At 31.2% G+C, this 27,782-nt stretch overlaps 1 protein-coding gene across 1 annotated transcript in view; it reads right to left on the reverse strand.

The window, feature by feature from the left end:
- Positions 1 to 27,782, reverse strand: part of LOC145265529 (palmitoyltransferase ZDHHC17-like) — a 125,817-nt gene that overhangs the window by 25,751 nt on the left and 72,284 nt on the right. Inside the window, exons 5-8 of the mRNA XM_080121457.1 lie at positions 27,117 to 27,255; positions 22,776 to 22,938; positions 3,723 to 3,848; positions 195 to 334 (exon numbers count right to left, since the gene is read on the reverse strand). Coding sequence (XP_079977583.1) covers positions 195 to 334; positions 3,723 to 3,848; positions 22,776 to 22,938; positions 27,117 to 27,255 — 568 coding nt within the window. The remainder of the gene's footprint in view (positions 1 to 194; positions 335 to 3,722; positions 3,849 to 22,775; positions 22,939 to 27,116; positions 27,256 to 27,782) is intronic.

A 27,782-nucleotide genomic window follows, 5' to 3' on the forward strand; every position in this document is an offset into this window, starting at 1 on the left:
AAAAATTAAAAAAATAAATAAATAAATAAAAAAAGAGTAAAAAAAAAAGTTAAAAAAAAAAAGAAAAGTTAAAAAAAAAAAGAAAAGTTAAAAAAAAAAAAGAAAGAACATAAAAAAGGAACCAAAGAAATGAGAGATATCAGCTTTACAAAACAGTGAAAGATAATAAAAATGTTCCGTTGATGATTCCTTACTCTATGGTGAGTTTGGCAATTCCTGCCGTGAGTACATAGAGAAGTAACTTGTAGTACCACATGAAAGAAAGTTCTGGTATGAACCCCAGCACAAAGAGAGCCACAAATGGAAAAACGCTCATCACGGCGTTACGCACGGACTGAAAAAAAAATAAAAAGAAGAATTATTTAGAAAAGCCCATACATAACAAAAAGAAGATAACTTTCTTTTTTTTTTCTTTTTTTTTACACAGGCATCACCACATTATCAAGGCCAAGAGGCCACTCAAGGATAAGGGTTAAAGAGTGTACAGTAGAAATTGGAAAATATAGTAATCATTAGTAATGAAAATTCGGTAAATTTGATAACTTATATGGAACGGCTCATCAAGAACTTGTTTACATTAGACTTGAAGACAACTATATTGTAGTCAGCTGGAAAGCAGGAAAACGGAAGACAATTCCACAGGCGTGCAGTTCTAAGAAAGAAGCTTTGATCATGGAATCTACATTTAGGTTTAGGCACAGATAAAGAGTGGGGGGAATTATTGATAGTGTTTTCAGCTAGACGAGTGTTTCTTGTGAAAGTTTGGCGAGGGGGGACCATAGATTGAAGCTCAGTCGAACACTATTACTTTTTGTATTATTTGGACTATTAGTCTCATCTTGGTTGTTTTTTTTTTTTTTCCACAACATTTCAGCTGATGTAAACTCTGACCATCTTCAGGTGCATTCACACTGGATGTTATTGGTGAATAGTGAAAAAATGTTTGGTTTATTTGCTTTCTCAACGAACACAGCCGTTAGAAATTTAAAATGCAAATAGGGCCAAATCTTTTTAAAAATTGTTTTATTAATAAATCTGGGTTCATCCGTTTTTTTGATATGATGAATGTATATTTTTGAGATGAGGATTTATAATTATTTTTTATATTATTTGGATTATGATTCTCATCTTAGTTGTTTTTTTGTTTTTTTTTGTTTTTTTTTTCTTCACAACGTTTCAACCAATGTAACCTCCGACCATCTTCAGGTGCAGAAGATAACTATGTTTCTGCACTTTTCAGATGAGGAATATTTATTCATATTATCTGGATTCTTCAGATTACTGTTCTCACCTTGAATGTTATTTTCACAACGTTTCGATCAATGTAACTTCCAAGCTTCTTCAGGTATATACTTGTTGAACCCCGGATTAATAATGCCGAACTCTAGAATCTGCACAGAATTTTGAACGGAACACTTTATTTAATCCATGAAGATGGTGCATGTTCTTGTTCCATCAGCCATAGAAGTCCTAAGTAATTTGCGATAGTAGTTTGAGTGTCTGCAAGAATCCGTGGCATAGTGCATAAAGTACTTAGTAAAATTCAGTTGTAAAGTTACACTCTTCTTGAGGTTCAATCCTCAATGCAGACAGATCTTAAAATAAAGCTGTGAATTATTTAGGACTTCTAATCAATCATGGCTGACGGAACGAGAGCATGCTATCTTTGTGGATTATCTAAAAGATTCTGTTCGAATTCTGTGCAGATTACTGTGTTCAACAGAAAGAAAAAAAGTCAGAGGTTACATGATTCGAAATGTTGTGAAAATATTACTCAATCTGAATTATCAAAATAATAGTATAAGGAGACATTTTTATATAAAAGATTACAATTTTTGTAATCAGTTACTTTTTTTTTTTTTGCTTTAATTTTTTTTTTATATACACTTCACCCCAAACTGCTGAAAAAAACAAAAATTGGATAAAACGAGTTGGTGCTCATTAAGATAGAGTCAGCAAATAATTTTTTAAATATGTGGTTTTAAGCAAAAATAACAGAAGAACTGAAGATGTGGAAAAAAACTCCATCCTTGTTATAGACTATTTGACCAAAATGAGCATCGAGACAGTTCCTCACCCTCCTTTATTGTCCAGACCTTGCCTCTTGTGACTTTTGACTATTCCCTGAGCTAAAAGAAACCTTAGAGGCTGTCGTTATGAGACAATTGAGGAGATGAAAGAGGCTGTAACAAGGGTCAAAAAAAAAAAAAAAGTCAGTATGAGGATGGAACCCCAACCGTTGAAGCAAAGTTGTAAATTAAAGTGTGAAAAAAAAAATGTGCAACGTTAACGATTGTCCCACCGCGAGATGCTAACGGAAACACATTTGAATTTATTTAATTACTTGGATTTGGCAGGTGCCCGTTTTAATGAGTTAATGAGGTCAAGTTTGACTGCGGGATTTTTATTTTCCCAAGATGTTATAAGAAAAAGACTAACCCACATGCGGCGAGTGACAAATGTTGAATATTCATCTTCCCGAAATCGAGCAAATTAAATAGACAGGCGAGCTTTGTTGTTAACTGTGAAATATTATGATTTATATGTGATATAAAAAGTTTTAAAAAGTTGTGAAGCGAGCAACCGCTTCTCTGAAAGAAGCCTTTTGTAGGCACACAGAAAAAGCGAACACACATACATACATATATTTTCACTTTTATATTTATAGATAATTCAATATAAGTACCCATACAAAAGAAGTTATTGAAGGCACCTCATAAGTATAAAAAGTTTGTACTCATTAAAGTTACTTAGTTTAAAAAATTTTGTACCCATTAAGTTTACCTAATTTAAAAATATTTTTGTATCCATAAAGGTTACCTTATTTAAAAAAAGAAAATCATACTCATCAAGGTAATTGATGAACAAATTTTAAATATTTTGTACACATCAAGTTTACCTAAGTGGAAAAAAATCTGTACCCATAAAGGTTACCTAATTTTAAAATTTTGTACTCATCAAGTTTACCAAATTAAAAAGAATTTTGTACCCATCAAGTTTACCTAATTAAAAAAATTTTGTACCCATCAAGTTTACCTAATTAAAAAAATTTTGTACCCATCAAGTTTACCTAATTAAAAAAATTTTGTACCCATCAAGTTTACCTAATTAAAAAAATTTTGTACCCATCAAGTTTACCAAATTAAAAAAAATTTTGTACCCATCAAGTATACCTAATTAAAAAAATTTTGTACCCATCAAGTTTACCTAATTAAAAAAAATTTTGTACCCATCAAGTTTACCTAATTTAAAAAAATTTTGTACCCATCAAGTTTACCTAATTTAAAAAAATTTTGTACCCATCAAGTTTACCTAATTAAAAAAATTTTGTACCCATCAAGTTTACCAAATTAAAAAAATTTTTGTACCCATCAAGTTTACCTAATTAAAAAGATTTTGTACCCATCAAGTTTACCAAATTAAAAAAAATTTTGTACCCATCAAGTATACCTAATTAAAAATTTTTTGTACCCATCAAGTTTACCTAATTAAAAAAATTTTGTACCCATCAAGTTTACCTAATTAAAAAAATTTTGTACCCATCAAGTTTACCTAATTAAAAATTTTTTGTACCCATCAAGTTTACCTAATTAAAAAAATTTTGTACCCATCAAGTTTACGAAATAAAAAAATTTTTTTTGTACATATCAAGTTTACCTAATTTTTACAATTTTGTACTTATCAAGTTTACCTAAGTAAAAAAAATTTCGTCCCCATCTTACCTTTTTGGCTGTCAGAGATTGTAAGCAATGTTTATGACCAATTCCCTGTTCAGCACGAGCATTACGCAACCATCGAATAATCGAACCGTTCCTCACAGACATCGCTATATCCAAGGCATTTTCTCCCTAAACGGGCAAGGAATAAAAACAAATGAGAAAATCAGACATTTCCATTGTGATCAAACAAATTTCAAGTGAAACCAACTGTACTACTGAATTGTCATGTCACAGTAATGAAAATATCCAAAAATTACGAAAAACGATAAAGTAGAAAATTGTTAATGAAAAAGATTTTCGAAGACAATCAGCAAAAATTAAATTTTGCTAAATTGGCCAAAGATTTTCAGTTTTCAGAAAATAATTACTTCCCTTTTGTTATAATTAGAACTCTCCGCTTTCTTTCTTTATGCAAAACTCAATTTTCGCTAAATTGTCTTCAAAAACTATTTTCATTAATAATTAATTTTCTACCCTATAGTTTTTTATAATTTTTGGATATGTTTATTACTGTGACATGGCAATTCAATAGATACTATTAGTTTCACTTGATATTCAATATTTTAATTTCCAAATTTCGTTCCGATAACAAAGGAGATCCCTAAAAACTATGTATAAGAAGTCAATTAATGTACATTTGGCAAAATTAAATCGTTTTTAAATGTGAATCTTCTAAAAAAAAAATTATGCAAGAAGTGTGTATAGGTTTGTTCCTTCTGGCATAAAAAGTTCTTGGTTCTTGTCAAGAAATCGCTCTATATTAAAAAACAAAAATAAAGAAATATCTGTGACAAAATAAAAATATCATATTCCAAAAATCATTTAAATTGATCAAGTAGTTATATTTTTAAAATAAGAAAATCAAATTTTATGAATATCCAAAGAGTGACTGTGATAACTGCCATTTTGTAAAAAAAAAAAAAAAAAAAAATCTTACCAAACATGTTCGAAAATTACGTTGGTATTATAGTGAATTTGAGAGAGCAAGTTGATGCAATTGCAGGTGATTGAATGACTTACTGACTAAGTAGTTTCCTAATGAATGATAAAAAATAATTTTTTTTTGTATAGTTTTAAAGGTTAAAAACTTCCAAGACTATATATATATTATGGTACTTGTACAGTTTAGTCAAGACATTAAAAAATGAAAATATCAAAAAAATTTTTAATTGTATGTATCCGTTATAAAACGAAGTTCTCCGAAAAAAAATTTCACTTAATTTCATCAAGTTTTTTTTTTTTTTTTTTACAACGGAAAAACACGTTTTTATGAGAGCGCATTGAAGGCGGCCATCTTGGATTAAAAAAAGAAATTGGTTTGAATTTTAGAAATGACAAAGGGAGATAACTCCAGTTAAAGCGCTGACACCCCTTCCCATCTTTAATACTAGCTTTTCTTTCTAAAAATCGAACATTTTGCTCGGTATCATAAATTGCTTTTTCGCTGTAAAAAAAAAAAAAAAAACTACTTGATGAAATTAAGTGAAATTTTTTTTCAGAGAACTTCGTTCCATAACGGATACATACAATTTAAACTTTTTTTTCGATATTTTCATTTTTTAATGTCTTGACTAAACTGTACAAGTACCTATATTATTATGTATCTACATAAAAATTTTTTATGCACATTTCATTGAAGAGAGAGACAACTCTTGCTTGTTTCTCTTACAATCCATTTTTTTCTTGTTGACAGACTAGTTTCCGAACGTTCTGTTAAAAAGAAATTTGGTGTATTCGCAAACATTTTCGATCTCCATAGATCGTCCTCAGGCGAGTGATAAAAAATAATAAAAAATAAAAAATGAAATAGTGAGCTGATTGGAAAGACGATTAAAATCGTTTATAATGTTTAAAATACTTAAAAGCATTTAAGCGTACCATCCGTTTCGTATTGAGCCTGGTTAATCGTTGGTTCTTTAATACGGATTAACAAGGCTTCCATAATTGGGAGGTGCACATCACAGTGTAAGACAGCTAAAACGGCAGTGTTTTTTTATTGGTATGTCTCTAAATTCAAGAATGTTTGGAAACTAGTCCGTCAAAATAAAAAAAAAATGGATTGTAAGAGAAACAAAGAGTTGTCTCTGCTCTTCAAAAAACATGCATAAAAGGAGAAAATGCTGCCCAAGTATACTGATAAAATTTTTTGTAAATATTTCCAGTATTTACTTTGACAGTGCTCAATACTTAATTTTAAATATATAATGGCAATTTTCTGTGTAGCTTAATTGCCATATATATTTTCTAAATCTACTATATATATATATATATATATATATATATATATATATATATATATATATATATGTATATATAGATATAAACATTTTATTTGCTCATTTTCGGCTCATTCTGCAAATATACACATTTTTGTACAGAAAATAATTTACCAAACATTTACAAAGAGAATTCAGAAGTGTATAACACATCGTCGTCGAGCTAAACAAAATAAAAATAAAAACAAGATACATTCAATAATATCAATGATACATATTTAATTTCTATTTTCCTTTTTCTTTTTATCCGTCCACCAACGGTTGGCAAACAAAATGCTGACGTGATTTTCCATACTGAAAAAAAAAAAAAAAAAAAATATGGCTAGGAAGCCTAAATCTGTCTTCACTTGATCAGCAAATGATGCGAGGAGACCTAATTCTGGCATAAAGCATCATCAATAGCACCTAGTCACATACTTTACCGCTATCCGTAGAAGAAAAAAAAACTCATCATCAAGTTCTCTACCTGTTCCAAAGGATCTTTCTGAACCTAATAGCATTGATTTGAAAGCCACGTTTAATTTCAGAAGAGTTTCCGATGGGTAGCTATTCTGTACAAGTCATGGAGATGAAGAATTTTCAGTGGGTAGCTGTTCTGTACAGGTCCTGGACTTCATAATTTTTCAGGTAAAGAGCAAAAAATCTTTCTTGTGTTGACACGAAAAAATTATGTGTTGGAATGCTAAAAGATTCAATATTTTTATAGAGCAATTCTGGTTTCTGATTAGTTGCATGCAGAACGTGGCTCAATTTGATTGGTCAGTTCCTATCACCAGTGCAATTATTTTTTCAATTTGTTACGTCACGTTTGAATTTTAACAACAATAGTAATAATTACATGAATGATCCTGTGCTACGAAATAGGTGCTGTCAAGAATTGTGCATTTCAACGTACTTAAAGAAATAAATGGTAAGATTGTCAACAACTTGGAATTTGGAATATAGATTTTGTCATTTATTATTCAAGCACGTCAGATTGAACACGAGAAAGTTATTCTTTTTTCCAATATTTTGGGATATCTTTTCAATTCGCCGAGCGGTCTTTTTTATTTTAGCTGGCATGTTATATAAAATGGCGCCCAAAAGTTGTTGTTCAGCCATATTCTTCTCAAGGGCTTTTTATCGGTTCAACCGATTATCGTCAGGAGCAATTGTTGTTGTTGTTGGCGTCTTCTTTTTCTTTGAGGCTTGATGTATTTATAGTTAGTTTTTATTTTTATTTTTATTGGTGATAAAGGTGGGTGCAAGATGGGTAGGTTGGTTGTTTTTGTTTTACAGCATATCAACCCTTTTCAGGTTATTTAATGCCGAATCCAGTGATTTTGAAGAAAATTTTTTTAATAGAATATATATTTTTTTTTTTCAAGTCAGTTTCTATTTAACCAATAATTGGGACCCTAGCAGGTACTACCACTCTGGGTCAGAGTGGACCTGAGAGAAATGCCAATTAAAGGGTGGCTCCACATTCCCCAAAGCCCACAAGCAGGGGCCTCGCCATCTGATATAGTTTAAGGTCATATCCAAGATCAGGATGGGTAGGGGCGAATTATTTATTTTTATTTATTTTTTTATTTTATGTTTTATTTATTTAGTTTATTGTTAGTTATTGAATACAGTTAATATATTTGTACCTGTATGAAATAAATTTGTCATTTTTATATATATATATATATATATATATATATATATATAAATTCATTGAGGATAAGGGTTAAAGAGTGTACAGTAGTCAATTGGACAATATAGTAATCGTTAGTAATAGAAATTAGGTAAATTTGTTAACTTAAGTGGAACAGCTCATCAAGAACTTGTTTACGTTAGACTTGAAGACAACCAGATTGTAGTCAGCTGGAAAGCAGGAGAACGGAAGACAGTTCCACAGGCGTGCAGTTCTAAGAAAGAAGCTTTGTTCATGGAATCTACGTTTAGGTTTAGGCACAGATAAAGTGGGGGGGGGGGGAATTATTGGTAGTGTTTTCAGCTAGATGAGTGCTTCTTGTGAAAGTTTGGCGAGGGGGGGGACCATAGATTGAAGCTCAGTCGAGCACTTGCCATGAAAATAACGATAAAGCAGAGACAAACTCGGAACATCTCTTCTGTGAGATAGAGGTTGTAAAGAAGAGAAAAGGACATCTCCTAGGAGACTACAAAGTCTATTTTGAACTCTATCAAGGCAGGACAAGTCCTTTCTAGCAGCTCCTGCCCAAATGTGGCAACAGTACTCCATCCTTGGACGTACCTGGCTCTTATATAGATAGAGTATTGCATCAGCAGGTAGATATCTACTGGATCGATAGAAGGATCCTACCATTTTTCCAGCAGCCTTGGCAACAGATTTAATGTATATGTTCGATTTCAGATCAGAAGCTTATCAAAACATGAGGCCTCCCCAAGACGAGAGCCATTCATTTCAATTGACGCCAGATGGGGATCAGAACGTTGATGGTGTAAAGATAGAAGTTCACTTTAAACCAATATAAATATTAAACCAGATAAAAATATTATTATTATTATCTATATATTAATACGATAGCGTGTGTGTTCTATTGTGTGTCACGCTTACATCCGGGTCGTTTAATTGTTATGTCCTTTTATTTCTTGTCATAAATAATTTTACCAATAATTCTTCATAAGTTTTGGTTTTGGTTTCGACTATAGCTGATGGCACTTAAGTCATCTATTTTTTTATAAATAATTTTATCAAGAATTCTTCATAAGTTTTGGTTTCGGTTTTAATTATGGCTGAAGGAACTCAAGTTATATATATATAGTTATATTAATAATATATATAAGTTATATTTTTAGCACAGTTTTTATTTCGGTTTCAATTCAAGCTAATGCACCCAAGTCATATGGATATATATTTTTTATTTTTGAAATCGCAACTTTATAATATATAAAAATCGATAGCACATTAACTCTATAATAATATATAGGCAATCTGCAATAATTAAAATATCATATTTAAGCGTACTTTATGACTGGGCATTGCCGGGTGGCCGTGCTAGCTTAGATAAATACTTTTGCAGTTTTAATAAAAAAGCTACAAGAATATCAGAGCGTCTCCACATCTACAGAATGCCAACATCAGTATATTACATATGAAGGAGTCCCCCTGCGATATTTCCACAGATCCCACTAGTTATTATCAATATATTAATATGTAACCAAACAGAAATATTATTACTATTATTAATATATTAATATGTAACCAAATAGAAATATTACTAATATATTAATATGTAACCCAATAGAAATATTATTAATATATTAATATGCAACCAAATAGAAATATTATTAATATATTAATATGCAACCAAACAGAAATATTATTAATATATTAATATGCAACCAAACAGAAATATTATTAATATATTAATATGTAACCAAATAGAAATATTATTAATATATTAATATGAAACCAAATAGAAATATTATTAATATATTAATATGTAACCAAATAGAAATATTATTAATATATTAATATGTAACCAAACAGAAATATTATTAATATATTAATATGCAACCAAACAGAAATATTATTAATATATTAATATGTAACCAAACAGAAATATTATTAATATATTAATATGTAACCAAATAGAAATATTATTAATATATTAATATGTAACCAAATAGAAATATTATTAATATATTAATATGAAACCAAATAGAAATATTATTAATATATTAATATGTAACCAAACAGAAATATTAATATATTAATATGTAACCAAATAGAAATATTATTAATATATTAATATGTAACCAAATAGAAATATTATTAATATATCAATATGCAACCAAATAGAAATATTATTAATATATTAATATGTAACCAAATAGAAATATTATTAATATATTAATATGTTACCAAACAGAAATATTATTAATATATTAATATGTAACCAAATAGAAATATCATTAATATATTAATATGTAACCAAGTAGAAATATTATTAATATATTAACATGTAACCCAATAGAAATATTATTAATATATTAATATGTAACCAAACAGAAATATTATTAATATATTAATATGTAACCAAATAGAAATATTATTAATATATTAATATGCAACCAAATAGAAATATTATTAATATATTAATATGTAACCAAATAGAAATATTATTAATATATTAATATGCAACCAAATAGAAATATTATTAATATATTAATATGTAACCAAACAGAAATATTATTAATATATTAATATGTAACCAAATAGAAATATTATTAATATATTAATATGTAACCAAATAGAAATATTATTAATATATTAATATGCAACCAAATAGAAATATTATTAATATATTAATATGTAACCAAACAGAAATATTATTAATATATTAATATGTAACCAAATAGAAATATTATTAATATATTAATATGTAACCAAATATAAATATTATTAATATGTAACCAAATAGAAATATTATTAATATATTAATATGTAACCAAATAGAAATATTATTAATATATTAATATGTAACCAAATAGAAATATTATTAATATATTAATATGCAACCAAATAGAAATATTATTAATATATTAATATGTAACCAAATAGAAATATTATTAATATATTAATATGTAACCAAACAGAAATATTATTAATATATTAATATGTAACCAAATAGAAATATCATTAATATATTAATATGTAACCAAATAGAAATATTATTAATATATTAACATGTAACCAAATAGAAATATTATTAATATATTAATATGTAACCAAACAGAAATATTATTAATATATTAATATGTAACCAAATAGAAATATTATTAATATATTAATATGTAACCAAACAGAAATATTATTAATATATTAATATGTAACCAAATATAAATATTATTAATATGTAACCAAATAGAAATATTATTAATATATTAATATGTAACCAAATAGAAATATTATTAATATATTAATATGTAACCAAATAGAAATATTATTAATATATTAATATGTAACCAAATAGAAATATTATTAATATATTAATATGCAACCAAATAGAAATATTATTAATATATTAATATGTAACCAAATAGAAATATTATTAATATATTAATATGTAACCAAATAGAAATATTATTAATATATTAATATGTAACCAAATAGAAATATTATTAATATATTAATATGTAACCAAATAGAAATATTATTAATATATTAATATGTAACCAAACAGAAATATTATTAATATATTAATATGTAACCAAATATAAATATTATTAATATGTAACCAAATAGAAATATTATTAATATATTAATATGTAACCAAATAGAAATATTATTAATATATTAATATGTAACCAAATAGAAATATTATTAATATATTAATATGTAACCAAATAGAAATATTATTAATATGTAACCAAATAGAAATATTATTAATATATTAATATGTAACCAAATAGAAATATTATTAATATATTGATATGTAACCAAATAGAAATATTATTAATATATTAATATGTAACCAAATAGAAATATTATTAATATATAAATATGTAACCAAATAGAAAAGCTCAAGACAAACATAATATGAAGTAGAACTTATCATAAAGAAAAGAAATCAGAGTGTAAATCAAAATTTTCAAGGAAATTTATTGTTCAACAGAAGACTCTAAAAACAATTTTTAGGAAATACTTATCCTGCAGAGTATCAAAGAAAGCTATTCTTCTCTTCAGAGAAAATGTACTATTATCTTTTTTTCCTCTGAAGAAATTTATTTACAGCCTTATATATTAAAGTTGGTCATGTGGTTTGTTCTTTGCTAATGGAGTCTACCAGTTTTTTTTTTGTTGTTTTTTACACCTCCAAACACCTGGGCAACGCCAGGCACCCAGGCTAGTATCATATAAATTTGAATAAAAATTTTTTATTTTTAAAATTAAAAGAAAACATTTAAATAATTGCATAAATATATTTCTTATAAAATTTCAAATAAAATAAAATCTTATTTTTTAATTTGTTATCAAAAGTGCAAATAAAGACTAATTTGTGTTTCTTTTATCTGCATAATTTTGTTAACTTTTATGGCATACTTTTCAATAGTCCTTTTCTTATATTTTATTTCAATAAATCGCGTCACAATAGAAATACTGAAAAACAATAAAAGTGAAGGAACTGATTGGCCTTGTCATTGCTTCCGATAGCAAGTACGTCAGAAGTTAGGAAGTACGTTAGCTCATAAACTCCCAAACTTCAAGACACTATGGAGCCCCTAAGCAGAGCAAAGGTTTTTCACAGAGCATTAACAAGAAATATGAAAAACATTAATGTCAAATTTTAACTTATTATTGTTCATTAGTTGTTCCTGTTTGTGATTTTACTATATTTTCGTATGTACAACATTTTTTTTTTGTTTTTTATTAATCAAAAATTGTCGCATTTTTTTCTTAATTTATTTTTTTATTTACTTTTTCATGAACCATCCTGAAACGCTTCACACCTGTAGTTATGTATCATATCTTTTTCCTGTAAAAAAAAAAATTAATAATTAAATGTCTGCAGCTATTTTTATTTTTCCAAATAAAGCATTTGGTCCTCTTTAAAAAAGGGCTCCCAGAGCCCTTCAGTCTCACTAAAGTCTTTACACCTGTAGTTATGTATCATCTCTTTCCAGTAAAAAAAAAATTAATAATTAAATGTCTGAAGCCATTTAAATTTTCCAAATAAGGAATTTGGTCCTCTTTTAGAAAGGGCATCCAGAGCCCTTCAGCCTCACTTTGGGAAACCCTGCATTAGTTGACTATATAATCTCTTATTTGTTGTTGAAAATGTTCAAGAGTCTTTCAGTTTTATTTCTTTAGTATTAATTCTTGGTATTTCGGGGGAGGAGTGGGGTATTTTTGAAGAATGCAGAATAAAGCTTTAAAATGGTCGAAAACTGATACTTTGCATTATTTGGACTATTATTCTTTAAAAAAAAAAGTTTAAGCTCTTAATCTGTTCTAAGTGACAATCTTCTGGAGGTTGAAGGTTCAATCCTTACTTACTACAGGCGATACTAACTAAAAATAGGATAAAAATTACTTACTTAAAACTTCTACCTGGTCATGGCCGATGGAACAAGAACAATCTACCCTCGTGGATTAAATAAAGGGTTCAGTTCAAAATTTCGTATAGATTCCAAAGTTCGGAAAAAGATGCACCTGAAGAAGGTTGGAGATTATATTGGCTGAAACGTTTTAAGAATAACATCCAAAATGAGAATAGTAGTCCGAACAATACAGAAAATTTTTGCTTTTAAAATATTTTTTTTTACTTTCTGTAAATTTGATATTTTTTTTACTTTCTAAAATTTAATATTTTTTTTTACTTTCTGTAAATTTAATATTTTTTTTTACTTTCTAAAATTTAATATTTTTTTTTACTTTCTGTAAATTTAATATTTTTTTTTACTTTCTGTAAATTTAATATTTTTTTTTACTTTCTAAAATTTAATATTTTTTTTTACTTTCTGTAAATTTAATATTTTTTTTTACTTTCTAAAATTTAATATTTTTTTTTACTTTCTGTAAATTTAATATTTTTTTTTACTTTCTGTAAATTTGATATTTTTTTTACTTTCTAAAATTTAATATTTTTTTTTACTTTCAGTAAATTTAATATTTTTTTTTACTTTCTAAAATTTAATATTTTTTTTTACTTTCTGTAAATTTAATATTTTTTTCACTTTTTCTAAAATTTAATATTTTTTTTACTTTCTCTAAAATGTAATTAATTTATTTTTTACTATGTCTAAAATTAAATTAATTTTTTTACTTTATCTAAAATTAAACTATTTTTTTACTTTAAAATTAAATAATTTTTATTATTTTATCTAAAATTAAATTAATATATTTTTATACTCTCTGTAAATTTTATATTTTTTTACTTTCTCTAAATTTTTTTTATTTCTCTAAAATGTAATTAATTTATTTTTTAATTTGTCTAATTCTTTTTTACTTTTGTCTAAAATTAAATTAATTTTTGTACTTTGTCTGATTTTTTTTACTTTGTCTAAAATTAAATTATTTTTTTTTACTTTGTCTAATATTAATTTTTATTTTATCTAAAATTAAATTAATATATTTTTTTTTACTTTCTCCGAAAATTTCATTTTTTTTTACTTTTTCTAAAATTAAACTAATATATACTTTTACTTTCTCGAAAATTTTATTAATTTTTTTTACTTTTTCTAAAATTTGATTTATTTTTATTTCATACTTTTTCCAAAATTTAATTTTTTTTCATTTTCTAAAATTAAATTATTCTTTTTATTTTTTCTAAAATTTAATTTTTATTGTATTTTCTCTAAAATTAATTATTTTTATTTTCTCTAAAATTTAATTTTTTTGTACTTTCTCTAAAATTCAACTAATTTTTTTTACTTTCTTCAAAATTTAATTAAGTTTTTACTTTCTCTAATAATTAATTATCTTTTTTTTACATTCTCTAAAATTTAATTAATTTTGTTTCTATTTTACAGAAAGTAAAAAAAAAAAATGATTTTCTTTTAACTGTTATTTTCAAACCTCACATAATAGTCATCATCATTTAAAAGATAACTTATCCACTTATGTGTGCAAGCAGTAAAAGACAATGGATCCGGATGCGAATGATGAAGCTATTAAAGTTGTGTTCTGTTACCGTGGTGATACGATCGGAACACGAGTTTGATTGCAAGGATTAAGAGTAAGAAGTGTAAGACGATGGAGATGGATTAAAACTCAGATGTGGAGAAAGTTGATTTGGATGTCGACGCTATTGAAATTACTGAGATGTTAGTGTGATTGCAAGAATTAAGAATGGATGGAGTAAATCCAGTACGACACAATCATATTGACACGCCGGTTCTCGCCAGATCACCGAAGTTAAGCAATGTTGAGCCTGGCCAGTACCAGATGGGTGACCATTTGGGAAGGCTAGGCGCTGTATGTACCTTCTGGGAAGGCTGAGCGTGGGACCGGCACCCTCACTCTGTAAAAAGAACTCCTCGCTACAAAAGCATCTACAAAAGTTGTAGATGGCCTATGCCCCTCCAAGGGCTCAAAGGCTATGGATGGATGGAGTAAATCCAGGGAATTTCTGTTATTACTAACCAGCATAGCGTCATCATTGTTGACCAATAGTATATGAAGATGTGTGAAGAACAGGAGACTTGCTTGGTTTGGTCACATTGAAAAAGTATACGAGTGCTTGGATTAGTAGATGTAGAACAGTTGAGGTAGCAGAGTAGATTCACAGGTTTGGTTTGGTTTGGTTGTTTTACGGTATATCAACCCTTTTTTAAGTTATTTAATGCTAAATCTGGTTATTTTGGAAATAGTATTCAAGTTGCATCTGGTTATTTTGTAGAAAGTTTTTATTTTTCAAGTTCTTTGTATCTTTGATCACTAGTTTGTAGTGTTTGGTTTGGTTGTTTTATAATGGATTTTATTGTTTTTGTTTCCTGCCCTGCAGAACATGAATGAGTTTTGCAATGGGAGAGGGAAAAGGGTTATAGTATTAATGTTTGGTATATTTTAGGTTAGGAAACTGGTCAGGAAGTTGGGTAAATAGAAAGAGAAAGGGCAAATGGGAAGAAGGAAAGGTGGGGGAGAAGGTGGGGGAGAAGGTGGGTTGTTGTTTTTGTTTTTGATTTTGCAGAACATGATTAAGTTTTGCAAAAGGAAGTATAAAAACAAAAAGCATCATTTCGTTTCAGGAAGCCAATATCTTCAGACAGCCTGATCTGGTAGCACCAGAGATTCACAGGGAAATGGTTAAGAGAACATGTGAGGATGGGTGTGAGGAAAAGAGGAAAAAATAAAAACCTGGCTAGAGGTAGGTTAGTTTTGAAGACAGTTTTTTTTAAAGCTGTCCAACACATGCCAGCATGTAAAACGAACATTAAACACAACATGACGATGGTTTCCTTTTAATATTAATTTAATTAATTTTAATATTAATTTAATATTAATCTCTATATAAATAAAATGAACTCATTTTTTCCCGTCTGATTTTGACATTAATAGGATTAAAAATCAAGATATTTCATGCAAATATAATATGCACAAACGGCAGAACAATATCTGAGGTGTGTTATAGGCTTATTATTTCTCAAATTCCTTGATAATCTTAGATTTCTATACTTTTTCTGCTGAGAAGTCACGGCCAAAATCGGTTAAGATCAATGGAAGTGGTAAAATATTTTCTCTCTAATAAATTCCTCCTCCCCCTGCCACCACTTAACACCGTTTGGGGATCGTTCACAAGGAACAGTTGAGAAGAGAACACCGGTTTGGCTTCGTAGTTCTTTCATGTGAAGTTATTTAAAATCACTAAACTAAGCTGCAGTGCTCTGTGGCGTAGTGGTTAGCGTGCTGGACAATTCACATTATATTTTCACGTTCGCGCCGACCTACCGTAGTCGTTTTAAACAACTGGAATGGACTTTTCTTGGTGGCCGAACTGTTAACGTTGCAGATGGTTTTTTTTTTTTTTTTTTTCACACTTTATTTTCCTACTTTTACTCATGACTCCGGGTTTGATCCTTCCTACTTACCTACCATAATCTTTTTTAAAACTCTCCCCCCCCCGTCCCGGAAACAAACACTCGGGCAACGCCGGGTACCCCCGCTAGTTTAAAATAATATAAGGATGAGAATTCAGATGCGGATTAAATATATTTGAATGGTGAAGATATTAAGGTTGTTGAGAAATTGTATTTTTTTTATGATACTGTTGAAGCATGTGTTAGCTTGATTCCAAGAATTAAGAATAAAATGGAATAAGTTTAGGGATTTTTGTCATTACTAACCAGCAGACCATTTGCATTCTCGTTGTGGCAGTGTAGAAGAATTGGTCAGAAGGCAATTTAGAAAGTATCTAAATTCCGTCTCATCACCTGGTGGTTCACTCTTAGTTTTAAAGCCTGCATACTACTACAAAGTGTTGATCCTTCGTGTGTGAATGATCCTAATTTTCCGTCACCAAATTATTCTTGCTTTGTGCCATTATTTCCATGCGTATTACCCCAGGATGTCTGAAGTCAACCCCAGCACAATGGCTAGCAGTAGCAAGCTCAATCACACCACCCCACATAAGGAGGGAAGAGGCAACTCAAAAATGGATTCAAAATATCAAGAACACCAAGAATTTACCAATCCAACAAATTTTAAAAGATGTTCCAGACACCTCCAGACTCAAATTTTGAAAACCCTTACCATTCTACAACTTCCAAAATGTTGACCCAGTTGAGGCATGGAAGGAGGAATGGAGAAACAGTACTCCCAAAGGAGAAGACATTCTTGAAGACTCAACTTTGTGCTTCCCATGTTTTGCTAGAAATAGTAGGGAGCAGTGGGTAGCCGCAAACCGGATCAGAACAAGACACTGCAGGACTGCAGTAAACAACACAGATGGAAACAAATAGACTTCTGTCTAAAATGCAAGGACCCCCCCCCTCCTCAGGACACAGACCACCTGATCCTACACTGTCCAGTTAGCTGATTGTATGGAGGCTATGCGACAACCCATCTATCTGAAGATAATTTCAGACTAGCTAAAAAATAGCAGTATAGAGGTCTAACCCATACAATACTACTACTACTACTACTATTAATAGCAGAGCATTACCAATATCGTTCAAAGGAAGAGTCTATCAGGCATGTGTATGCAGCGTGGTGAGGTATGGGAATGATACGTTGATTAAGGACACGCGTTGGATGGAGAAAAAATATGAAAATCTTAAGATGGATGTGCAATGTGAGTCTTTTTTTTTTTTTTTTAATTTTTTTACACGGTGGTCACCACTTATCAAGGCCCGGAAGCCACTCAAGGATAAGGGTTATTGCAAGTACAGTACGTTAGTGTGGAGATTTGATGAAGTGTTTACTTAAGGGGGGGGGCGGTTCATTAGGAATTTGTTAACGTTGGACTTGAAGACATCCAACTTGTAGTCAGGTGGGAAGCAGGCAGACGGAACAGAGTTCCATAGGCGTGCAGTTCTAAGAAAGAAGCTTTGTTCATGGAATCCACGTTTTGATTTAGGCACAGATAAAGAGTGGGGGAAATTTTTCACAGTGGATTCAGCTAGACGGGTGTTTTTCGTGAAAGATTGGCGAGGGGGGACCAGAGATTGGAGTTCAGACGAGCACCTGCCATGGAAATAACGATAAAACAAGGATAGGCTCGCAACGTCTCTTCTGTAGGAGAAAGGTTGCAGGGTAGAGAAAAAGGCATCCTCCACTAAGCCACAAAGTCTATTTTGTACTCTGACAAGGCAGGATAGGCTGTTTTTAGCAGCTCCCGCCCAGATATGGCAGCAGTATTCCATCCTTGGATGTATCTTAAAGACGGGCTTAGTTCTGATGACCTCAGAGGAAGATAAAATCTGGACAGTATAAAGAGATGTGTGCAAGACAGTAAACTTTGTTGTTATGGCCACGTTGAAAGAATGGATCAGAATTCTTGAGTTAATAGCTGTCGCAGTGAAACAATGGAGGAGTATTTTGGTTTGTAGACCCCCCCTCCCCTCCCCTCCCCTCCTTTACAGAACAGGTTCAGTTCATAGGGAAAGCCCAAGGAAAACCTGGGAATAAGTGATAAGAATCGACTTGAGTGATAGAAGGATAAATAAAGACCTCGCCAGAGATAGGTTAGTTTGCAAGTCAAGTTCTAAGAGCCGTAATGCTAGCATGTAAAAGGGGAGTTGAACCGAATATGATTATGATAGAGAGGGGAGGTGTAACTTCTTTTACATATTTAAAAAATATTTTTAAATAACTGTGTGCATACTCATTATTAAACAAAACTCAATAGCACTCATTCACACAATACCAATACAACTACTACAATAACATAATGATATAGGTCTAATCCATACGATACTACTACTACTACTACTACTAGTACCAGAGCATTACCAATATCATCCAAGTGAGGAGTCTATCTAACATGTGTATTTTTTTTTTTTTTTTACATAGGAGTTACCACTTATCAAGTTCCAAAGGCCACTCGAGGATAAGGGTTAATGAGTGTACAGTAGCCAATGGGACAATATTGTAGTAATCGTTAGTAGTGAAAATTTGGTAAATTGGATTACTTAAGGGGATAGCTCATCAAGAATTTGTATACGTTGGACTTGAAGGCTGCCAAATTGTAGTCAGCTGGAAAGCAGGCAAATGGAACAGAGTTCCACAGGCGAGCAGTTCTAAGAAAGAAGCTTTATTCATGGAATCTACATTTAGGTTTCGACACAGATAAAGATTGGGGGAAATTATTGATAGTAGTTTGAGTTAGACAGGCGTTTTCCATGTGTATGCAGCATGTTGAGGCGTGGCTATCGAGAGTAAGATGAAGGTTGATGCACATGACAGCATAACGTCACTTCCTGATTAAGTTGTAGGTATAGACAGCTTCCGGTATTCAACCACGTCACGTGGTCATGCTAACAGGCATAAGAAAATATGGCTACCAATATGTGTTACCGATTGTCCATGTATGATCTAAAGAGAAAGAACAATTCTCCATTCGGATAATAATTGCACATTTAGGATAATTTTAATCAAAATATCGTAAGTGAACTCATGTTTGAACTTTTATTTTTATCAGAGAAAGGTCGAATATTTCATTTATTTTTTTCTACTGCAAAACAAACAATTTTTATATAATATTTTTCAGTCCATTCTTTTAATAATAAATAAAACTTTTCACTGAGTATTTCCAAATATTTTAAAGTTAGCATTTTTCACAGCAGTTTTTTTTTTTTTTTATGATTGGTGAATTTTCAATATTTTAGCACCGGGCGTAATTTATTTCTTTGAAATATGTTTAAAACTTTAATTTTTGTTTTTTATAACATTTTAACTGTAAATAATTTACATGACGAGCTTGTTTTACTATACACATACATTCGAAAAAGTTGTCAAAAACAAATATCATCAAAGGCAAGATAAGTTACTTTTCTACCAAACATGCCGACATTTTTCTTTTTAAAATATATCGATAAACATTGTATGATTTTCGAAGTGATTACACGTTTTAAAGTGAGTAAAACCACTAAAAACCTTTCCAGATAGGTAGAAGAGTAACTTATCTTGCCTTTGATAACATTTATTTGGTATATATTTGATTTTTGATCACTTTTTTGAATCTATGTGTATAATAATACAAACCCCTAAAAACAGATCCAGTTAGGTAGAAAATCTATGTGTACAGTAATACAAATCCAAAATTTAATTTAACTTGAAAATAATATTTAAAATACACGTGCATACACTGCACAAGCACCCTTATTATTATCATAATAATAATAGTAATAATAATAAAAAACTGATGTAGATGACATCAACTGGTGCCACACCAGCTAGTTGTGAAGGGTCAGGGAGGATGGAAAGACTGAGGTGGAAGAGTACTAACCAAATCTCCACAGGAAGTGTGCAGTTCAAATCTGGTACCTTCGGGAGGCATTTTGTCACCCAAACCCCAGGAAACACCAATGGCGGATGCCAACAAGAAATCAGTGATAATGGCTGTTGCGATAACATGCAATCATCTGCACAAGTGGTCAAGAGGTGGAGAACACTGGAAATCTGGGAATGTTGTCACTTGGTCTCCAGGGAACACCACAGGTTACTGTCAGTGAGCGATCACTGATGATGGCCTATGAGACAACTGATACGCTACACATTTTGATGAAAAACATGGGGAAAAAAATGGACATAGAAGAACAGAAAACCAAAACTTGAAATATAATTTCTATATTTAAAGTAATAGTTATTTAAATATTTCAACATATAATCTTGTGGGAAAAATCCAGCTTCCCAATAAGGGGCACTCTGGATAGGAATAAAAATAATCTCAGTCATGAAAGATTTCTCCTCCACCGACCGAGGACAGAAAAGGTAAAGTGTAGCATCAAAACAGATACTACACTGTAATCTTGTTCCGAAGGACAAAAATATTTGTGTTTAATGTTTCTTTGTTTGTTCTCTAAATTCATAATTCAGTTTTATCAGTATTAAATTGTATATCGCTTTAAAATTACTTAATTTTACATAGATAATATTTATATTTTATATTGAATAAAGTTCAGTTTCAGTATTAATCGAACTGTGTTCCTTTTTCTTTTTAAAAATGTTTTATTGCTCTTTTTCAAATTGCCCTCGTATAGTTCTGACAGTCTGACAAATCTTACCTACATTGTCTGCAGGCATTTTTCAGTTAACAGGCCTTCTTCTTACTCTCGGTGGCCATGATAAAACGCGTTATTTCGACCGGCTGTGACGTCACAACCACGGTAGGCTCATCGATAAGACAGTTATTTATTTATTTATTTTTTTTTTGTTCAACTAACACCCTTACACACCCCTCCACTTTCTTTCCCGTCTTCACATTACGGGTTCGAGCCTGCCCGCCTGCCTACTATAACTTTTTTTTTCCGGCTCAACGCACACCTCCCATCAGGCCTTCTTCTCACTCTCGGTGGCTGTGGTTGAGGTATGGAAATGCTACGTTGATTAAGGACATGTGTTGGATGGAGAAAAAATGATATGATGATGATACGATGGGTGTGCAATCTGAGTCCTCAAGATGGGCTTAGGAGGAAGACCGCTTTATCAATCAGAATCCTTGGACTTTGGTGTAGACTTCCAAAGAGGTAATAAATAAAATAAATATGCTAATAGTGCAGCAATTTAAAACACAATTGGATTGAACCTTAACCAGTAGAGAATTACCACTGTATACCAGGAAAAAAGTCTTCCAGGTATGTGTACGCAGCGTGATGATGTATAGAAATGTAATGGTTGATTATAGTAGGATGGCCTAACCGCTGATGATGCATGAAAGTATGTCTTGGCTAATGAAAGTTGAAAACGATGTTGAATGGAGAGAAATAATATGAAAATGATTGCTACACAAGGTGAGTCAAAGATGGGCTTAGGTCTGATGACCTCAGAGGGAGTTAAAATCTGGACAGTATAGGGAGATGTGCGGAACAGGAGACTTTGTTGGTATGGCCACGTTGAATGAATGGATGTGCGTTTTGGAGTTAGTAAATGTAGAGTGATGATGTATCGAGTGAAACCTAGCAAGTGATGGTTGAGGACATGCGTTGCATGGAGAGATGAATTTGAGAGAAACTTGGTAATTAATTTCTAAAAAGTATCAAACACATACCCATATATACAATATAGAAAAGATGACAGTGCTTGGGTTAATAGATGTAGGATAGTTGAAGTAGAAGGGTCAGTTGGTAAAGGGAGACCAAAGAAAACATGAGGAACTAGTAAGGTTGGTTGGTTGTTTTTGTTTTACGGCATATCAACCCTTTTCGGGTTATTTAATGCCAAATCCAAAGATTTTGAAGAAAATGTTTTTTAATAGAATATATTTGTTGTTTTTATGTTGGTTTCTATTTAACCCATAGTTGGGACCCTAACAGGTACTACCACTCCGGGTCAGAGTGGACCTGGGAGCAATGGTAATTAAAGGGTGGCTCCACACTCCCCAAAGCCCACAAGTTGGGGCCTCACCACTGGATATAGTTTAAGGTCATATCCAGGACCCCCATTGAGGGACTTTTACCCTCTGCAGGGGGGCAGTCGGCGTATTCTAATGCCCCACCAACAGGGCTGAGGAACTAGTAAGGTTGGATTTGAAAGAAGTTTGGAAATCAATTTCTAAAAGCCATCCAACACATGCCAGCATGTAAAACAGATGATGATGATAATCATGATCATCATTAACAACAACACTTAGCTTTCATAAGTGGTGACTTTCATAAGTGGTAACTTTACCTTGGCATTTATTGCTTCCAAATTGGCACCAGCTTCTACCAAAAGTTTAATAACCACATGGTTCCCATACTGGCAGGCCCAGTGCAGTGGGGAATTCTTCTTGTATTTATCAGTGATATTTAAACTGGCGCCAAATGTGAGCAACAAGCGGGCAGGATCATGGCTGGAAAAAGAAAACGAAAACAATGAAAGAATATATATCTATATATGTCATTTGTTTGTTATATATATATATATATATATATATATATATATATATATATATATATAACAAACAAATGACAAAAGTCTATATTCCAAATTTCATGATGTTGACCATTTTACAATTTAAAACGTGAAATATAATTGAAAAAAAAAACAAAAAAAAAAACAGATTTCCACAGAAAATATAAAATAAATAAATACCTACATATAAATATATTAATGATTTCAAAAGTAAAAATAAAAATATGACTTGGGTACCATCAGCTAAAATTGAAATCAAAATATATAATGTTCTAGTCTTTTTTTTTAATTACATTTTCATCCTAAACAAGGCACATTGCCACTTTGGTGTAGGGGGCTACTATCAAGGACATAAGCTACTGGGGTACTATGTAGGGAGTTGGACAGCAAGATGTCGGTTCACGTTACACTTGAACTTCTGCATGTAAGTACAGTTGGGGAAGCAGGAACCTGGAATGGAATTCCAAAGTCTAGCGGTTCTGGGAAAGAAACTACTGGAGTAGAAAGCTCTCTTACATCTAAGGATATCTACTGTGTATGGGTGGAATTTAGCTGCTTGTCAGGTTTGTCGAGGGTGCTTATGTCATGGGAGCACAAGTGCTTGCAGTTCGTCAGAGCATTCACCATTAAAATACTTGTAGAGCAGGCAGTGGGATGAAAGAAAATTTTAAGTCAACTTATTTAAAGTTCCAGTTTTTCTCAATTTTGACCCCTTAACAGCTATTTTTTACTAGCTAAAGACCCATGAAATAACGGTCCACAAATATATATATATATATATATATATATATGACAAAAAGTCTATCTTCTAAATTTCAAAATGTTGTCCATCTTACCATTTATTTCTTTCAGCCGAAAAAAAATAAATGGTAAGATGGACAACATCCTGAAATTTGGAATATAGACTTTTGTCATTTATTTGCATATGCTCTGTAGTTACATTGAGCTTCATAAATTAAAAGATTGGTATACATAAAAGGTGAAATATAACTGAATAAGCATACACACACACACAGGTAACATTTTTTTTTCTCTTAAGCATATTTCATTAAATGAAATAGATGCTTTTTTGTCGATTAATTTTGTTTTTGATCCTTTCCAATTTCTGAACAACAATCTTCATTTCTGGCAGAAACTGGCTGATGTAATTGCCATATTTGTCATAAGTTCGAATACTTTCCGATCCTTTTAGATTCATCGTCAAGGATAGTTTAATCTAACCGAAAGTTGGAAAAGATCAAAAACAGAACTAATAGAAAAAACATCTATTTTATTTAATGAAATATATATATATATATATATATATACAGTCATCCAAAGGCAGACTTTTTCACTGTATCACAGCTCTTCAGTACAGCTAGACAAGCGCCCATCCTAAGCCAGGGATCGAACCTACAACCATCTAGTTGATAGTCAGCAGTTCTATCCTTTGGCTCATGGGATCGGCACTCACAAACAATATCATCAATTATCTTTTTATATAAACATTTGACCACTACTTTTAAAGTGCTCGATTTGTTTGTTTATTTACAAAGAGCTTCACATAACGCTATATATATATATATATGATGGGAGTTGTTCCAAGAGTAAGTCCTATTTTTAAACTAAAAAAACTAAAATGTTCAAGAGCTATGAAGATGGGACTGGAATCATTAAAACGAGCAAACTTTTTATGCTCCAGAATTTATTTTTCTACATCATGAACACCATTCTCAATGCAGTTTTGCCTTTTTTTATGGCTCCATTGGCATTCTTTGTCACTTTGAAATCAACAAAGCATCTCCGAACTATGCTGACATCAACTAAAGCAGCTTCATAAACGGTCACCAAGCGCTCATGAATTTTGATCAATTCAATTTTTTTCTAAATGGAGGAATTCAATGACAAGTCTCTGCTTTTGACACATGTCCATGACTGGAGTTGCTTTCTTAGAGTCTAACACCATTAATATCTGCAACAGAGAGATGAAACTTTAAGGTCATGAATGCATAAGTTCAGTCATCATAACAATGCAATCTGAATACAAATAGGAGGCATTACTTTTGGAACATCTCTCATATATGTAGTCGACCGGAGTTTACCCGGAAAGTCCGTTCTGTTACTTTTTTTTTTATTCATATCATGTTTAATGTTTGTGCAAAATTTAAAAAAATTCCAAGGTGCACTTATTGAGAAACAGACAGACAAACGGACGAACGGACAAGGGTGAATTTACAGGTTCACCCTTCTTTTGTCGGGGAACCAAAAAAAGACGAAAAGCTATAACAATGGGAGGAAATAGTTGATTAGCAACACAAACATGTAGCAAATGAGTTAACAAAATGGCAATAGGAGAGGTGGTTTACCAAGGCACACAAAGGAAAACGAGAATAGGATTGTTAATCATGGTGTGGTGGTGATTTAAAAAGAATGACCGGACATAACACTCAATATATTTAGAGTTAAGTTACAGACATTTTGAGTTTGCCATAGCTTACAGTTTGCAGTTAGACGACAGTTTGTAACTCGGAGCAGATCGAGACAGCTTTGGCCTCGGCTGACTGACTATAACAACAGGAGCTGTAGGATAGTTGGCTTGCTAAGATATTAGCAGCAGTAGCCAAAAAAGCACATATGCAAATTTGGAAGTGTACGAGAGCAGGCTTGCATGAGAAGAAAAAGAAAAAAAAGGACGCTTCAGAGAAGATGGAAGTGTAAAGTTGAAGGTGTGAAATGGCTGGATAATGCCAGCATGAGGTCAGAGAAATAAAAACGTGTGCCAAGTAAAATGGACGTGCGACCTCGCAACTGGGAAGAGAGACTTTTAAGCTGGTGTTGAGATGGTAGGGTTTTGTTAATCTCATGGCAGACGAAATGTTGCATCCCTCTGCCTGTTTTACAAGTATTTTAATGGTGGATGCTCCAACGAACTACAAACCCTTGTACCTTCTCGGCATGACAAACCCGACAAGCAGCAAAGTCCCACCCCTACACAGTAGAGATCCCTAGATGTAAGAAAGTTTTCTACTCTAATAGTTTCTTCCCCAGAACTGCTAGACTTTGAAATTCCCTTCCGGGATTCTGCTTTCCCAACTGTACTGACATGCAGAACGTCAAGTGTAATGTGAACAGACATCTTGCTGCTCAACTCTCTTTAAAGTATCCCTGTAACATGTTCCTGATAGTAGCCCCCTACAACAAAGTTGCACTATGCTTTGTTTGGGGGTGAAAATGCAACAAAGAAACACGAAGCAAGCATTGTTTGGAAAATAATGGTAATAAATGCCTTTTGCTAAAACAAAAAGAAAAGCAGAGTCAGATTTATTTATTTTTATTTGTTTATTTCGAGAGAGGTTTGAACTGTAATGAACACGGTTCAAGCATAATGGCCACGTTACATGATAGTGTTGGTCTTGAGAGACAACTAAGATGTAGACGTTAGCGTTTAGAGGGTTATTTTCCATAATGGTATCATACACGCTCACCCAGAGTACAACTGATATGTGTTGAAGTTTGTGTTTTCTCTTGTTTTATATTTTTATATTTGTGAGCCAGTGTGCACACCCTCGGCATCAGAATGTGAAAAATGATGATACAGCCAGACGAGAAAATTAAAGAAATCCACAGCACACAGTGTTGGAGTTGGTGATTGTTGTCAGGAGGGACACCACGGATTCACACCTACATCAATAATCTATTAATTATAATATAAACACCTACCTACATCTATAATCAATTAATTCAATGTTGGAACATGCAATTCTTAGATTCTTCCCAGAATGATATATTGCAGTTGGTCAATTTGTCACACAAACAAGATTTTTTGTTTTCTTTCTTTAACTTGAAGACTTACACTTGATAATTATGTAACTGAACTTGCTTTGAATTAGCAGAAAAGTTTAATTACAAAACATAAATTAAGTTTGGAATTTCTTCCCTTTCTGCTGGTATAACTATTCCGAAACTTAAAACTATTTAGTGCTGTGAGACTCACGATATGACCAAGAGCGACTTGCATGTAAGCCTGGACAACTTCGGTCAGTCATTCCCACATCAATAATCTATTCACAATAATTCAATGTTGGAACATGCAATTTTTAGATTCTTCCTAGATTACATTTGGTCATTTTTTCTTACCTGAAGACTCTGTACGCAGCCCACATGAGGGGAGTCATTCCACTTTTATCGAGCATGTCAACGTCTTGTCCTTTGGCAATTAAATAAGCCACAATGGCTGTGTGGCCAAACTGAGCAGCCAAATGAATACAACTGCAACCTGTGGGTGGAAAGAGAGAGACAGGAAAACAAGAAGATAAGCAGATGGTTCAGTGTTTTGTTACTCGCCTTCCCTATAATAACAAGTCTGACATAAGGACAATTTAAAATAAAAACATAACATCTATATAATTAGAATTAGGAGAAAAATCCAAATCTAGGTCAGTTTTTAATGTGGAGAAAATCTAACTCCCTCCCATACCAAAAAAGGTTAATCAGGATTGGAACAAAAATAAAATGCCTCAGTTAAGGACTTCTCCTTCACTGATTGAGGACAGAATAGACTAAGTGTAGCATAGAACAGATACTACACTTTGTTCCTAGTCAAAATTCTTCTTTTTTTTTTCTTTCCTTTTCTTTGCAAATCTCAATCATGTTCTGCAAAATCAAAAAACAATTTTTTTTTTTCCTCAACAAAACATTAATAAGAGTATTAATAATTCAGGAATGCAAGTCACTAATGGACAAAAAAATAACTGAAATCAAAACGAATTTACCAACTTCAAAAGTTATGCTATGTCCACTGTG

Source organism: Euprymna scolopes, chromosome 40 (genome assembly GCF_053919585.1).
Source record: "Euprymna scolopes isolate OS-2025 chromosome 40, ASM5391958v1, whole genome shotgun sequence".
Classification (NCBI taxonomy): Eukaryota; Metazoa; Mollusca; class Cephalopoda; order Sepiida; family Sepiolidae; genus Euprymna; species Euprymna scolopes.